The sequence below is a fragment of the Bos javanicus genome, chromosome 5, assembly GCF_032452875.1.
Source record: "Bos javanicus breed banteng chromosome 5, ARS-OSU_banteng_1.0, whole genome shotgun sequence".
Classification (NCBI taxonomy): domain Eukaryota; kingdom Metazoa; phylum Chordata; class Mammalia; order Artiodactyla; family Bovidae; genus Bos; species Bos javanicus.
In genome coordinates, this window is record NC_083872.1 from 30,776,490 (window position 1) to 30,792,542 (window position 16,053).

The window sequence follows — 16,053 nt, forward strand, 5'->3', positions numbered from 1 at the left end:
CAAAGCGTTTTTTGTTCAATGCATAGTTATTTTTAGCACTTTAATTCACTCATTCAACAGCTATTTATTTTGAACACCTGTTAATGTGCCAGGAAGTGTGCAGACACTGGGCAAATAGCAGTGGAAAAAATAAAAGTGAACAGATCTCCGTAAATCCCTGCCCTCGTGCGTTGTACACGTGTTTCTCACGTGACTCCAGTGTTGCTTCATTTGAGACTGGCTCCCACCAAGTGGTGAAATAGTGAGGTGAGGAGCCCAATTCATTTTAGGAATAAAGATGTGAGATAGATATTATGTTGCACAGATAAAGGAACTATGCTGCTGCTGCTGCTGCTAAGTCGCTTCAGTCGCGTCCGACTCTGTGCGACCCCATAGACGGCTGCCCACCAGGCTTCCCCGTCCCTGGGATTCTTCAGGCAAGAATACTGGAGTGGGTTGCTATTTCCTTCTCCAGTGCATGAAAGTGAAAAGTGAAAGTGAAGTCGCTCAGTCGTGTCCGACTCTTAGCGACCCCATGGACTGCAGCCCACCAGGCTTCTCCTGGATTTTCCAGGCAAGAGTACTAGAGTGGGTGCCACTGCCTTCTCCGAAAGGAATTATAGCCTAAAGCTATTTAATGACTGTTCAACGTCTCAGGGCTAGTAACTTACAGAGCTCCAGGCATTCGGGTGCAGAAAGGTGGAACATCTTCCCTCCAAAGCCCAGGTAAAGGTATTTCCTTTTTTCTTTATTTATTCACACTTAGCTGAGCCTGTGCTCTGTGCTTGGTACAGTGCTAGATCTTGAAGATACAAAGAACTCTCACCTGCGTCCGATTGCCGGAAGCTGAGAGCCTAGCCGGTGAGAGATAGGAAAACAACCAATAGGAAGTAGAAGTTCTAAAGGTGACAAACAGGCGGAAAGGAAGAGAGAGTCATTCTTAAGGCCACTGCAGAGAGAAACTTCATTTGGAGGGAGTTGGTTTGGGAGTGTTTTTTTGGCAGCATACAGCTTGTGGGGATCTTAGTTCCTGAGCCAGGGTTGGAACCTCTGCCGGCTGTAGTGGAAGGGACGACCCTAACCACTGGACCACCAGGGAATTCGCAAACCATGTGGTTTTCATTGTAATGCTGCTGCTGCTAAGTCGCTTCAGTCGTGTCCAACTCTGTGTGACCCCATAGACGGCAGCCCACCAGGCTCCCCCATCCCTGGGATTCTCCAGGCAAGAACACTGGAGTGGGTTGCCATTTCCTTCTCCAATGCATGAAAGTGAAAAGTGAAAGTGAAGTCGCTCAGTCGTGTCCGACCCTCAGGACCCCATGGACTGCAGCCTTCCAGGCTCCTCCGTCCATGGGATTTTCCAGGCAAGAGTACTGGAGTGGGGTGCCATTGCCTTCTCCGCATTGTAATACTAGATGGGCTCAAAGAGGGTCTAGTCCTGTTGCTTTCAAACGTTGTTATTGAGACCTCTAGGCATAACACAATGGTTCAGGGGCTCCATAAACTTTTATTAATCATATTTTATTTTTACAGTGTTTTTTTAAATGAGATACTTTTTAAGAATACATAGACACAGCAGAGCCCTTCCTCCATCATCTCTACCTCTTCAGCCATATTCAGCTCTTTTAAACTGTTTCTTTTGGCATTTATCTTCATAGTTTTGACCCTCCTCCAGCTGTATCCTTCCCTTCAGAGTGAGGCACCCAAGGGAATGTGCCTACCCAAAGCCCGTTCTTGCATGCTAAGTCGCTTCAGTGGTGTCCAACTCTGTGCAACCCTATGGACTGTAGCCTGCCAGGCTCCTCTGTCCAAGTGATTCTCCAGGCAAGAATACTGGAGTGAGTTGCCATGCCCTCCTCCAGACCCAAAGCCCACTTACCCTCTAATAGATGATATTCTGAATACCTGGAACCCTGGGATTCCCTGCCCAGCTTGCTTCCTGGGCCTGCACCAGCTTCTTCCTTGGGTCTTTCCTCCCCAGGGAGACCGTGCTGATAATGTGGGCATTCCTAGGACTGAGGGGTAGCCAGGGAACAGCTATTCAAGCAAGAGGAATGAGCACAAGCTGGGATGTCCACAGGACCTTATGCGAGGCTCTCTCATTGCAGGACAGAGGCAAGGGCAGAAAGGAAGGGGGTCAGGCAAGAGTCAGAGGCTAGGGGCTGCTATTTTCTACTGTAGAACTCAGGATTCCCAAAATTGTAATTTAGAGCCTGGCCTTTTAGGTAGGTCCTTAGGAAAGTATATTTGTTAAGTTAGGAGCTTGGAAGGTATTTTCTTTAACAGTGTGTTGTCTTAGTTTGTAACATTAAGATATGTAGTGTGTGAGTCTCCATCTGTAATCTTGTGGGGCCTTGTCGAAGGCCCCACAAATAATAGGGGCAGGATTGAGGATTTAACTCTTTCCCCTTCCTCTCTCCCCACTGCTCATACCTTCTTCTTATCTCCTATCTGCCAAAATAAATTTGATGATTTTTGTTCGTTGAATTTTCAGTTCTTACGATGCTGTGACTACATATGCTATTCACAACTGAGCCTTGTAAAAAACTTTGATTACTCTTCCTTTCCTGCACTTTTTATGTTTCCTGGAATTAGTAATTATCTTGTTTTTTCATTTGTTTAGTTTTCTATGTGTTTATCACAAAATCTGCCTCAGAATCTTCCCGCAGTTGCCTAAATCTCTTCTCAGAATGTGTAGATACAGGAGATATCCTATCAATTTCATCTTCTTGATGACATCTGGAGCCTTCTGACCTGCTCCAATATGTTTATCCTCCCACCCCCTTGCTTCACCTAGCATCTCCTTTCTCATCCTTCTAGGCATTTTCTTTCCCTCTCTCCTTTGTTAGGTCTTTTATTTGCCATTTTCTATATCTTTCTCTTTTTTAACTTATACCCTCTTGAGGAGACCATCTTCTAGAAGCTTCCCCAGAAAGGAGAAGGTAAATTATTTGGAAACTGCACATTTGACATTACCATTATTCTATTCTGACACTTGCTCTATTGTTTGGCTGGGCCTGAATTTCTTTGAAATTATGATGGCATTGTGATATTACTTTCTGGCTTCCATCACTGCTCTTGAGATGTCCAAAGTCTTTTAATTCCTTATCCTTCATTAGTGACTTTCCCCCTCCCTCTGAACTTCTCCTTGTCTTCAGTTTTCTGAAATGACAGTGATATGTCTGGGAGAGGCTATTTGTAGTGCTGGGCACTCAATGACTTCTGGGAAATAATGTTTCTTAAAATTTTATTTATTTATTTGACTGTACTACATCTTAGTTGTAGCACAAGGGATCTTTAGTTATGGCATGCAGACTCTTAGATGTGGCTCGTGGGATCTAGTTCCCCAACCAGGGATCGAACCTAGGCTCCCTGCATTGGGAGCATGGAATCTTAGCCATGGACCACCAGGGCAGTCCCCTGGGAAGTAGTCTTGACGCACCCATTTGTGATTTCCTCCCTGCCATTTTCTCTCATTTCTTTTTTGTAACTCCTATAATTCAGATGGAAAAGGAAATCGCAACCCACCCCAATGTTCTTGCCTGGGAAATCCCATGGACAGAGGAGCCCAGTGGCCGACAGTCCACAAAGTCTCAAAGAGTCAGACGCCACTGAGCACGTGCACACATCTCTGACACTATTAATGATCCTTTTGTTTAAATTTTCTTCTTTCACATAATTGCTGTTTTCTCTAAATTTCTTTTCCTGTGATTCTGGTTTCTTTCATGTATATTCTTTGCTTTTATAATCCTTTGTTGTCTGCTCACATTAAGGATGGGTTACCAAAATCCCAGTTAGAAGCAGTTGTGCTCTGTGGGCTCAGGTACGTGAGTGGACTTGTCTCTAAGAACTTCACTGCGGGGAACCTCTGGAGTCCCATCTTTAGGCCTGCCTTTTCGGGGTGGTCAGCAGTCTGGCACAACCAATTCCATTTGCCATATGGTTGCCACACTACAGTCCAAGGATTCATCCTTCTCTGTTCTGTCAGAAACCACTCATCTAGCTTCCTAAAGTATTTCACTCTTGTCTCCTCTCCTGTTTTCCTGTCTTTGTGCATTTATGCCCTAAAAAACAAATCCCTTTGCTATAGTTTTAGTGTATTTTTAGTAGAGCAAAATTAGATACATGTGTTCAATCTACCATTTTTACCCAGAAACTTTAAATATCTTTTAACTATTTGTAAAACAGTAGTTTAAAAATATGAACATTCAGATGTCCTACATTTCAAATTTTTGGTTTTGTCAAAACAGGCTAGTTGACATTGAATGATTTTATAACAGAGATAGGAAGTTGAACTTACAAATGTGTTCTAATAAGACATTGCTTGTGTCTGTTTTAGATAGTGAAGTTCTACAAAAGGCTTTGCTTGCAGAAGGGGGTTGGCTGGGTTTTTTTTTATAATTTTATGTACTTATTTTTATTTCTTTTGACTGTTCTGAGTCTTCATTGCTATGCAGGCTTTTCTCTAGTTGTGGCAAACGGGAACTACTCTCTAATTGTGGTGCACAGGCTTCTCATTGCAGTGGCTTCTCTTGTTGCAGAGTAGGGCCTCTAGGGCGTGTGGGCTTCAATAGTTGCGGCTCCCAGGCTGTAGAGCACAAGCTCAGTAGTTGTGGCGCGCGGGCTTTGTTGCTCCTTGGCACGTAGGATCTTCCCGGACCAGGGATCGAACCGGTGTCTCCTGCATTGGCAGGCGGATTCTTAACCACTGAGCCACTAGGAAAGTCCCCAGCTGCTTTTTTAAATGTTTGCAAACATCTCTTTTGAGCTGGTGATCAACTAGTGTGACCCTTGAACTGTGGTGAAGGTTCTGCTATTGGCCTGCATGGGAGAGGGGCTTGGAGGAGGGAGCGTCCCAGCCTCAATGGTAAAGGGAGTGAAATAGGGAAGACTTGCCACCTGAGCAAAGAGAAAGAGTTCTTTCCTTATACCCTCCTGACTAACTTCCAGTCCTTTGTGCTGTCTGCCCACAATCCCTCCACAGCCTTGAACATTATAGAACATTACATTTTTAAAAATCAGTTTGGGAGACGTCTCTGAAGCCTCTACTGAGCCTACACCCTGTAGAGCCTATGCTCCGCAACACGAGAAGCCATTGCAATGAGAAGCCCGTGCACTGCAACTAGAAAAAGGCTGTGTGTGGCAACAAAGACCCAGAGCAGTCAAAAATAAATGATTTTTAAAGTTTAAAAAAGTATATAAAAGTCTGCTTTGGGATTTCCTTTGTGGTCCAATGGCTAAGACTCTGCACTGCCAAAGCAAGGGGCCTGGGTTTGATCCCTAGTTATTAGGGAACCCTGGAGAAGGCAATGGCACCCCACTCCAGTACTCTTGCCTGGAGAGTCCCATGGAGGGAGGAGCCTGGTAGGCTACAGTCCATGGGGTTGCAAAGAGTCGGACACGACTGAGCGACTTCACTTATTAGGGAACTAGAGCCCACACACAGCAACTAAGACCCAGTACAGCCAAATAAATAAATAATTTTTTTTAAAATCAGCTTTATTGACGTATAGTTTACCCATAATAAAGTTCACCAATTTGAAGTGTAGGGTGCAGTGAATTAATCATGACATAAAACAGTTCCTTCCCTCAGAGACCTTCTTTGTTCCATTTTGCAGTCAGTTGAATCTCCCTCATCTGGCTCCTGGCATCAACTAACCTCCTTTCTGTCACAGCAGTTTTACATTTCTAGAATTTCATAAAAGTGGAGTGTATAGTTTGTAGTAGTTTGTGTCTGCCCTTCTTTCGCTTGGTATGAAGCTTTTGAGATTATCCATGTTGTTGCATGTATCAGTAGTTCATTCTTTTTTAAAAATACAGAGTGGTACATTTCATTGTTTATCCATTTACCAGTTGATGGACATTTAGATTGTTTATAGTTTTGAGCTATAACAAATAGAGCTGTTTATGAATATTTGTGTATAGGTCTTTGTATGGATATGTTTTAATTTCTCTTGGGTGAATACTTAGAAATGGGCTTGCTGCATTGTATGGAATAGATATTTAATTTTTTTTTTAAACTGCCAAACAGCTTTCTAAAGTGGCCATACCTTTTTACATGCTCACCTGTAATAAACGAGGATTTCACATGCCAACATCCTCCTCAACACTTGGTGTGTTCACGCTTTTTATTGTGGCTAACAAGTTGTGATTTTATGTGTATTTCCCTAATGACTAATGATGTTGAGAATCTTTTTATTGCCTACTTACCTTTTGAGAACCTTCTCTTTTTTTAAGATTTATTTATGTATTTTTGGCTGTGCTGGGTCTTGTGCTACATGCAGCAAGAGGGGGACTACTCGGCTGTGGTGCGGGCTTCTCACTGGGGATGGCTTCTCTCTGTGTGGACTTCAGCAGTTGTGGTTCCCGGGCTCTGGAGCACAGGCTCAGTAGTTGTGGCCACAGGCTTAGTTACCCCTTGGTCTGTGGGATCTTCCTAGACCAGGGATCAGACCGTATCCTCTGCATTGGCAGGCGAATTCTTAACCACTGGACCACCAGGGAAGCCCGTGAATATCTTCAGTGATGTGTCTATTCACATCTTCTACCCATTTAACAACTGGATTGTTTTCCTTTTTGTAATTGAGTCATAGTGGTTCTTTATATATTCTGAATACAAGTCCTTTATCAAATACATGTTTTACAAATAATTTTTTTCCTGTCAAGGGCTTCTATTTTCTTTTCTTTTATGTCTATATCAGGTCTGTGCTTTTATAATATTCTGTCTTGTTTTTTGTAGCAAGACAATGCTAACTGCATAAAATGATTTGAGAAGTATTCCATTACTGTTCAACTTTCTCAAATAGTGTATATAGAATTGTATTATGTTTTCCTTAAATCTTCGGCAAAATTTACCAATGAAGTTATCTGGGGCTGGAGTCTTCCTTAAGGGAAAGGTTTTTAATTACAATTTCTTTAGTAGATACAGGGTTTTTCAGGGTTTTGCTTTCTTATTGAGCTTTAATAGGTTGTATCCTTCAAGGAATTTGTCTATTTCATCTAATTTATCAAGTTTATTGGCATAAAGTTTTTTCATAATACTCTCATTATTTCCCACTATAGAGTCTGTAGTGATGTCCCCTTTATTATTCCTGATGTTGGTAAATTGTGTCTTTTTTCCCCCCTGATGAAAGCTGGATAGAGCTTTATCAATTTATTAATCTTTTCAAAGAACCAAATTTGGGTGATTGCACTGATTTTCTCTATCTTTGTTTGTTTGTTTTATTTATTTACTCTTATCCATACGATTCCCTTCTGCTTCAGTTTCTCTGTAATTACTTATCTAGTTTCTTACTCGAAGCACTACTTTAGCAGCATCCTATAAATTTTAATATGTCAATTTTTCATTTTCACTCAGTTCAAAATACTTCATAGTTCTCCTTGTCATTTCTTCTTTGATTCATGAGTTGTATAGAAGTATGTTGTTTAATTTGCAAACATTTGGGAATTTTCCCACATACCTCTTAATTATTGGCTTATGGTTTAATTCCATTGTGATCTGAGAACAGATTTTGTATGATTCTAATCTTAAGCTTGTTGATATTTGTTTTATGGTCCAGATTATTATTCCATATGCATTTGGAAATAAGGCATCCTGCTGTTGTTTGGTGGTGTGTCCTATAAATGTCAATTGAGTCAAGTTGGTTGACAGTATTTTTGAAAACTTCTGTATCCTTGCTTTTTTTTTTCTCTACTTTTTCCAGTTGCTGAAAGAAAAGCGTTGAAGTCTCTAACAGAAATTGTGGATTTATCCATTTCTCCTTTCACTTCTGTAAGTTTTTTGCTTCATGTATTTTGAAGCTGTTATTAGGTTCAAATATATATAGGATTACATCACTTATTAGTTGACACCTCTATCATGGAGTTTATGGGTTTAAAAAGGACACCTCCCTTTTTAACTTTGCTAATCTTTCTTGTTCTAAAATCTGAAATTGGGACTTCCCTGGCGGTCCAAGTTTCCAATGTAGCAGGTGCTAGTTTAATCCCTGGTCAGGGAAATAAGATCCCACATGCTGTGCCATGTGGCCAAAAAGTAAAAAATAAAATAAAATCTGAAATTGATGTAGTCACTCTAGCTTTCTTTTGACTAGTATTGGCATAGTTTCTTTCTTTCCATCTTTTAACCAATGTGTGTCTTTTTATTTAAAGTGTGTTTCCTGTAGACAGAACATAGTTTGAGTCTTGGGTTTTTCTTAATTGAATCTTATAATCTATCTTTTAATTAGCTTATTTAGATCATCTATTTAATGGCACCCCACTCCAGTACTCTTGCCTGGAAAATCCCATGGGCGGAGGAGCCTGGTAGGCTGCAGTCCATGGGGTCTCGAAGAGTCGGACATGACTGAGCGACTTCACTTTCACTTTTCACTTTCATGCATTGGAGAAGGAAATGGCAACCCACTCCAGTATTCTTGCCTGGAGAATCCGAGGGACAGGGTAGTCTGGTGGGCTGCCGTCTATGGGGTCGCACAGAGTCAGACACGACTGAAGTGACTTAGCAGTAGCAGCAGTAGCATGATCATCTTCAAGAGAAAGAAAAAGTAGAGAGGGAGAGAAAGGAAAAAAGAGGAAGGGACCCCAGACGGGGAATCAAAAAAGCAGGTTGAAGTCCTGATTCTGTACTTGCTAGCCCTGTAACTTTAGATAAATCTCATAACTCTGAGCCTCAGCTGGCTCTCAAACATGTTTGTAAGGATGAATAAGTTATTTGTAAACTACAACATGCTCTGAAATCACAAGGGATTAAAGGAATCCAGTGCCAGATGTATGGATAGGAATCCATAAAGCAGGATGTGAGTACCTCAAAGGCAGAACTAGGTCTCACTCTTCTGTATTTCTAGCACCTAGCTTCATGCCTGAAACATTAAATGTTACCAATAAGTGTTCATTGCAGGAGTGAGACAATGAAAGAATTAACTTTGAATAAGCTTGAGCCATAGGAGAAGCCCATAGTGAATGAATGATAGTATGTAAAAGACGGGTGGATGTCAGGTGACATGTTTTTAAGTGGCTATCGCACGGCTGAGAACTGAACTTACAATGTTTAATTCCTTATCTGTTAAATGTTTCAGTAGCATGGAAGAATGAAGTGAAGTGAAGTCACCCAGTCGTATCCGACTCTTTGCGACCCCAAGGACTGTAGCCTACCAGGCTCCTCCGTCCTTGGGATTTTCCAGGCAAGAGTACTGGAGTGGGTTGCCATGTCCTTCTCCAGGGGATCCTCCCAACCCAGGGATCGAACCCAGATCTCCTGCATTGAAGGCAGACGCTTTACAGTCTGAACCACTGGGGAAGCCCGGAAGCATGGAAGAATAATTTGCACATATATGTATTTTTCTTACATATTCATTAATTCAACAAATGTTTATTAAGTGCCTATTATATACCAGGCAAAGTTCTAGTCCTGGGCATGAAACAATGTCCATTTTAATCATTTGTTTTAAAAAGGCCTCTGGTAATGATGATTATCTTTAGTGAAAGTATTGATTAAGCCCTGACTCTTGGTGTAAATTGAAATGTATTCCCATTAGTTATTGGTTGGTTGTAATTTTTTTAAAAAACTTCTTTGGGAAAATAACTTTTTCTAATTTTTTTTTACTACTTTTAGCCATTAATATTAGTTTGGGAGCATAGCATTTAATGATTTTTTAAAAAGCAGTAGGCCAAGTTAATATATATTAGGTGATGGATATGGATAAAAAGCTAGATAATCAAGCAGATAGATGACAGGAAGTCATTCTTCCAGTCAACCTGATGATGTCATTGGAAGAAAGAAGGTCAGTTGGAACCTGTCACCTGGCAGTTACAGGGAGCTGCAGCTAGGAAGAGGGGTCAGGAGCTGCCCTGGAGTCCTTAACCCCCAAGCAGCCAACACTGTGTGTTCAGGCAGGCCCCTGCACCAGAGGCACAGGAAGTCTTTGTGACTGACAGAGTGATCCAAGATGGAGAAAGATAAACCCCCACAGTTGGTGACCCCTGCGTCAGTGAAAGCCATCATCTCAAGGATTGAGGCTGCCCAGCTAACTCGGGCTCAGGAGGTAACCCCTGAGATGAAAATGTCACCTTTCTGTTGGGGTCTGATGGGGAGGCCAGGGACTGATGCCAGATTTGGGCAAGATTCCAGCTCTGGGCCCCTGTGGGGCCTCAGGATCCTCAGCAAGCTGGGTTTATGGATAGCTTAGTGCAAAATATTCACCTCCTATAGATTGGCCTCTGGAGGGTGATCTGGAATCAAATCTCGCTCCCCGTCCCCCCACCGAGGCCAGCGATGGGTCCAGGAAGAGGACAGCCCAAGGGAAGCCCTAGGATGGCCCTGAGACCATGGTGGTGGGTCCTACCAGGGCAGATGCTGCTGCTAAGTCACTTCAGTCATGTCCGACTCTGTGCGACCCCATAGACGGCAGCCCACCAGGCTCCCCGTCCCTGAGATTCTCCAGGCAATAATACTGGAGTAGGTTGCCATTTTCTTCTCCAATGCATGAAAGTGAAAAGTAAAGTGAAGTCACTCAGTCGTGTCCGACTCTTAGCGACCCCATGGACTGCAGCCTACCAGGCTCCTCCGTCCATGGGATTTTCCAGGCAAGAGTACTGGAGTGGGTTGCCATTGCTTTCTCCATACCAGGGCAGAAGGGGCCCAGAGTTCATGATTTCAGGTCTGTTCTTGGCAACCTATCAGAATCTCCCCAAGCTGAGCCCTAGAAACTCTCATTTTTAAATGGGAATCTCTGATCCTTGCTTCCCTTGTGGCTCAGCTGGTAAAGAATCCGCCTGCAATGTAGGAGACCCAGGTACGATCCCTGGGTGGGGAAGATCCCCTGGAGAAGGGAAAGGCTACCCACTCCAGTATTCTTGCCTGGAGAATTCCATGAACTGTATAGTCCATGGGCTCACAAAGAATCAGACACACCTGAGCGACTTTCACTTTCACTTTTCTGATCCTTGGGTTTCTTGGGGCCTCATTTTTCTAGTCTGTTGCCTCTGGATCCTTGTGAGGAGAGATGTCCAGAAGTCCCTGCAAATTCTGAAATTCTGAAGAAATGTTCACTGTGGATTTTTTGTATTCTCTCCCTGACCTGGTCTTAATAATTGAAATGAGAGTAATTAAAGCTAACACTTACTTTCTGTGCCAGGTGCTGACCTAAGTGCTTTACAAATACTGGCTCATATAATCTTTATTAAAACTCTGTGAGATAGTTATTATAATGATCCCCACTTTACAAATAAGAAAACTGAGGCCCCGAGAGGTTTAACTGCCTTGTTTAAGATCACATAACTGGGACATGGCATCTGGTGCCAGAGTTTACATTCCTAAACACTACAATCTACTGCTTCCCGTGTAGAATATTTCTTCCCAGCTCTCAGAAATCTTGGACAATGTCAACTGTGTCATCAACCGCTTCCAGGAAGAATTAGGATATGATTTTAAAAAAAAGGCGAAACCTCCCCAGCCACAGCAGAAGGGCAAGAACAGATTCATCTTGCTGGAGAAAATATCCTCCTTCTCCGAAGATGCTAAGACTAAAGAGAAGAACTTGTATGAAATTCTTCACTGGCTAGGTGACTGGGGTGAGTTTGCAGGGGGGGTGCAGTCCTAAGGGTGGGTTCCTTCCCCTAGTGACTCTGGTTCCAGCTCACTCAACCTCCTTCTTTCCCCACCCTAGGCCAGCCTTTGATGGGAGCAAGGGCAGGGTGGTGGGTGCAGAAGGAGCAAAAGACACATCGTAGTGCCTCGCCAGTGAAAACATCACCCACTCATGACATAGCACGTCACCTCTACTCCCTAGAGAGACAAATGTGTCATTGTCCAAAACATAACAGATTGTGACATTAGATGCTTGTGTGATGAAGCCTAAGTCATGGGTTCATTATTATATCTCATTTTTTAGCGAGACAGAAACTAAATGCAAACTCACTGTTTTCTTTTTCCAGCTTTACTGAGATATAATTGACAAACAACATTGTATAAATGTTAAGTGTACATGTGATTATTTTATATGTATATGTATGCAGTGAAATGATTATCGCAATAACACATCATCTCACAGCTTCCCTTTTTTTGTGTGTATGGTAAGAGCATTTAAGATCTTCTCTCTTAGCAAATTTCAGATTTGGATATTGAAGGTTTAGTTCCAGACCACCACAATAAAGTAAATATCACAATAAAGTGAATCATAAGAATTTTTTGGTTTCCCAGTGCATATAAAAGTTATGTTTTTATTATACTGTAGTCTATTAAGTGTATAATAGTATTATATCTAAGCAAACAATGTGCATACCTTAATTGACAATACTTTATTGCTAAAAAATGCTAACCATCATCTGACCATGCAGGGTTTCCACAAAGCTTCAGTTTTTAAAAAATGCAATATTTGCAAAGAGCAATAAAACAAAATGCCATTAAACAAGATGTGCCTGTATACAATACAGCGTTAACTGTAGTCGCCATGCTGTATATTAGATCCCCAGAACTTATTCATCTTATAATTGAAAGTTTGTACCTTTAACCAACATCTCCCCATTTCTCTCACTTCTTAGCCTCTGATAACCACCAGTTTACTCTCTGTTTCTGTCAGCTCAGCATTTTTTTGTTTCCATTTCCCTGTCTGATTTATTTCATTTAGTGTAATACCCTCAAGGTCCATCCATATTGTCACGAGTGGCAGGATTTCCTTCTCTGTTGTGACTTAATAATATAGATCTTCCTTAGCTTATGATGGGTGTACATCCCAATAACCCTATCCTAAGTTATAATACCATAAATCAAAAATGTACCTAATACACCTAACCTTCCCTAGTGGCTCAGATGGTAAAGAATCTGCCTGCAACACAGGAGACCTGGGTTCCATCCCTGGGTCGGGAAGATCCCCTGGAGAAGGGAATGGCTACCCACTCCAGTATTCTTGCCTGGAGAATTCCACGGACAGAGCAGCCTGGTAGGCTACAGTCCACGGGGTCCCAAAGAGTTGGACACAATTGAGTGACTAGCACTTTCACTTTAACCGACCAAACAGGTTAGCCTAGCCTATCCTATTCAGAACACTTCCGTTAGCTTATCACCTAACACAAAGCCTATTTTATAATAAAGTGTTGGATATTTCACATAATTTATTGAAGACTATACTGAAAGTGAAAAACAGGATGACCGTATGCATACAGATGGTTGCGAGTGTATTTGCTGTTTACTCCTGTGATTGTGTGGCTACTTAGAGCTGCAGTTTGCTGTTAGTGCCAGCATCATAGGAGTATCATACCATTTATGGCTAGCATGGGAAAAGATAAAAATTCAAAGATTTCTACTGAATGCATATCACTTTCACATTGTAAAGTCAAAAAGTCAGAAGTTGGGGACTATCTGTATTTCTTTATATATACATTTTCATTATCCGTTCATCCATTGACTGACACTTAGGTTGCTTCCATACCTTGACTCTTGTAACATGGGCTTCACTGAACATGCGCATGCAGATATCTCTTGGAGACAGTGATTTTGTTTCCTATGGTTATATACCCAGAAGTAGGATTGCTGGATTATATGGTAATTCGATTTTAAATTTTTTGAGGAACCTCCATACTGTTTTCCAAAATGGTTATACCAAGTTACACTCCCATAAACAGTGCACAAGGGCCCCTTTTCTTCCTGTCCTCACCAATACTTGTTATCTCGTATCTTTTACATAATTGCCATCCTAACAGGTCTGAGGTAATATCTCATTGTGACTTTGATTTGCTTTTCCCTGATGATTGGTGTTGGAGAAGACTCTTGAGAGTCCCTTGGACTGCAAGGAGATCCAACCAGTCCATTCTGAAGGAGATCAGTCCTGGGATTTCTTTGGAGGGAATGATGCTAAAGCTGAAACTCCAGTACTTTGGCCACCTCATGCAAAGAGTTGACTCATTGGAAAAGACTCTGATGCTGGGAGGGATTGGGGGCAGGAGGAGAAGGGGACGACAGAGGATGAGATGGCTGGATGGCATCACTGACTCGATGGACGTGAGTCTGAGTGAACTCTGGGAGTTGGTGATGGACAGGGAGGCCTGGCGTGCTGAGATTCATGGGGTCGCAAAGAGTCGGACACGACTGAGCGACTGATCTGAACTGATGATTAGTGATGTTAAACACCTTTTCATATACTCGTTGGCTATTTGTATATCTTCTTTAGAAAAATGTTTATTCATATCCTTTGTCAATTTTTTAATGTTTAAATGTTTATTTATTTATTTGACTGCATAGGGATCTTTGCTGTGTTATGCAGGCTCCATAGTTGGGGCTTTTGGGCTTAGTTGTTCTGAGGCCTGTGGGATCTTAGTTCCCTGACCAGAGATTGAACCTGCATTTTGCAGGGTGGATTTTTAATCACTGGACTACCAGGGAAGTCCCCTTTGTCCATTTTTAATCAGATTATTTGTTTTGTTTTGCTCTTGAGTTTTGTGAGTTTCTTAGATATTTTGGATATTAACCCTTTATTAGATATATGGTTTGTATATATTTTCTCCCATTCTGTAGGTTGAACCTTTTCACTTTGTTGATCATTTCTTTTACTGTACAGAAACTTCTTTAGTGTGATGTAGTTCCACTTATTTATTTTTGTTTTGGGCTGCCATCTATGGGGTCGCACAGAGTCGAACGCAACTGAAGTGACTTAACCTTTTGTTGCCTTGCTTTTGATGTCATATATAAAAAAAAAAAAGTCATTGCCAAGATAAATATCTGAAAGTTTTTCCCCTAAGTTTTCTCCTAAGAGTTTTAAGGTTTGGGGGTTTATATTTAATTCCTTTCAAGTTAATTTTTGTAAGTGGCATAAGACAGGAGTCTCCAATTTAATTTTTTTGCATGTGAATGTACAGGCTTACCAGCGCCACTTATTGAAGAGATTATCCTTTCTTCACTGAGTGTTCTTGGTTCCCTTGGCAAATACTAGCTGACTGTATATACATGGATTTATTTTTGAGCTCTTGATTCTGTCCCATTTGTCTCTGTGCCTGTTTTTATGTTAATGCCACACTGTTTTGTTTACCGTCAGTTCCGTTCAGTCACTCAGCTGTGTCCGACTCTTTGTGACCGCATGGACTACAGCACACCAGGCTTCCCTGTCCATCACCAACTCCCAGAGCTTGCTCAAACTCATCTCCATCGAGTTGGTGATGCCATCCAACCATCTCATCCTCTGTCGTCCGCTTCTCTTCTTGTCTTCAATCTTTCCCAGCATCAGGGTCTTTTCCAATGAGTCACTTCTTTGAATCAGATGGCCAAAGTACTGGAGTTTCAGCTTCAGCATCAGTTCTTCCAATGAATATTCAAGACTGATTTCCTTTGTAATATAGCTTAAAATCAGGTAGTGTGATGCCTCCAACTTTGTTTTTGTTTCTCAAGAGTGCTTTGGCTATTTGGGGTCTTTTGTGGCTCCCTATGGATCTTAAGATTGTTCTCCTAGTTCTGTGGAAAATGCTACAGGATTTTGATAGAGATTGCACTGAATATATAGATGACTTTGGGTAGTATAGAGATTTTAACAATATTAATTCTTTTGATCCATGAACATGGGTTATCTTTCCATTTATATGTGTTTTCTTCAATTTCTTTCATTAATGTCTTATGGTTTTCACTGTAGATATCTTTCACACACTCCCATTAAATTTATTCTGATGTATTTTATTGTTTTGATGCTTTTTAATTGGGATTGTTTTCTTTATTGCTCTTTTAGATAATTAATTGTTAGTGTGTGGAAATGCAACTGATTTTTATGTGTTTATTTTAGGTCCTGCAACTTTATTGAACTTATTAGTTCTAATACTTTTTTTGGTGGAGCATACTAGCTATTTCATAGAGGAACTCAAGGGTGATATTCAAAGTACTGAATGGATACTAGGCCAAAGAGCACGGATGCCAGCTGTAAGCAACTGGTATAGCCATTTGGGTGTGGACCAGCTGCATGCAGCCCTGGAACCAGGTGCTACCCCTCTTAAGATCAGAACTATCCCATCAAGAGACCTCAGTCTGGTGTGAGATGTGGTGGATGCTGCAGTGTTGGAGGAAGATGGTATAAGCATGTGCTCTAACCCTCCTCGCATTGCCCT

At 41.6% G+C, this 16,053-nt stretch overlaps 1 protein-coding gene across 4 annotated transcripts in view; it reads left to right on the forward strand.

The window, feature by feature from the left end:
• FAM186B (family with sequence similarity 186 member B) overlaps positions 1 to 16,053 on the forward strand; it is a 26,115-nt gene continuing 10,062 nt past the window's right edge. Inside the window, exons 1-2 of one of the 4 annotated variants that reach the window (XM_061416204.1) lie at positions 9,781 to 10,016; positions 11,319 to 11,535. In XM_061416204.1, the coding sequence (XP_061272188.1) occupies positions 9,921 to 10,016; positions 11,319 to 11,535 (313 nt within the window). In that variant the 5' untranslated portion in view covers positions 9,781 to 9,920. Of the gene's footprint in view, positions 706 to 9,780; positions 10,017 to 11,318; positions 11,545 to 16,053 lie in introns of those variants that run through there. The other 3 variants (XM_061416205.1, XM_061416203.1, XM_061416206.1) reach the window with 3 other exon arrangements.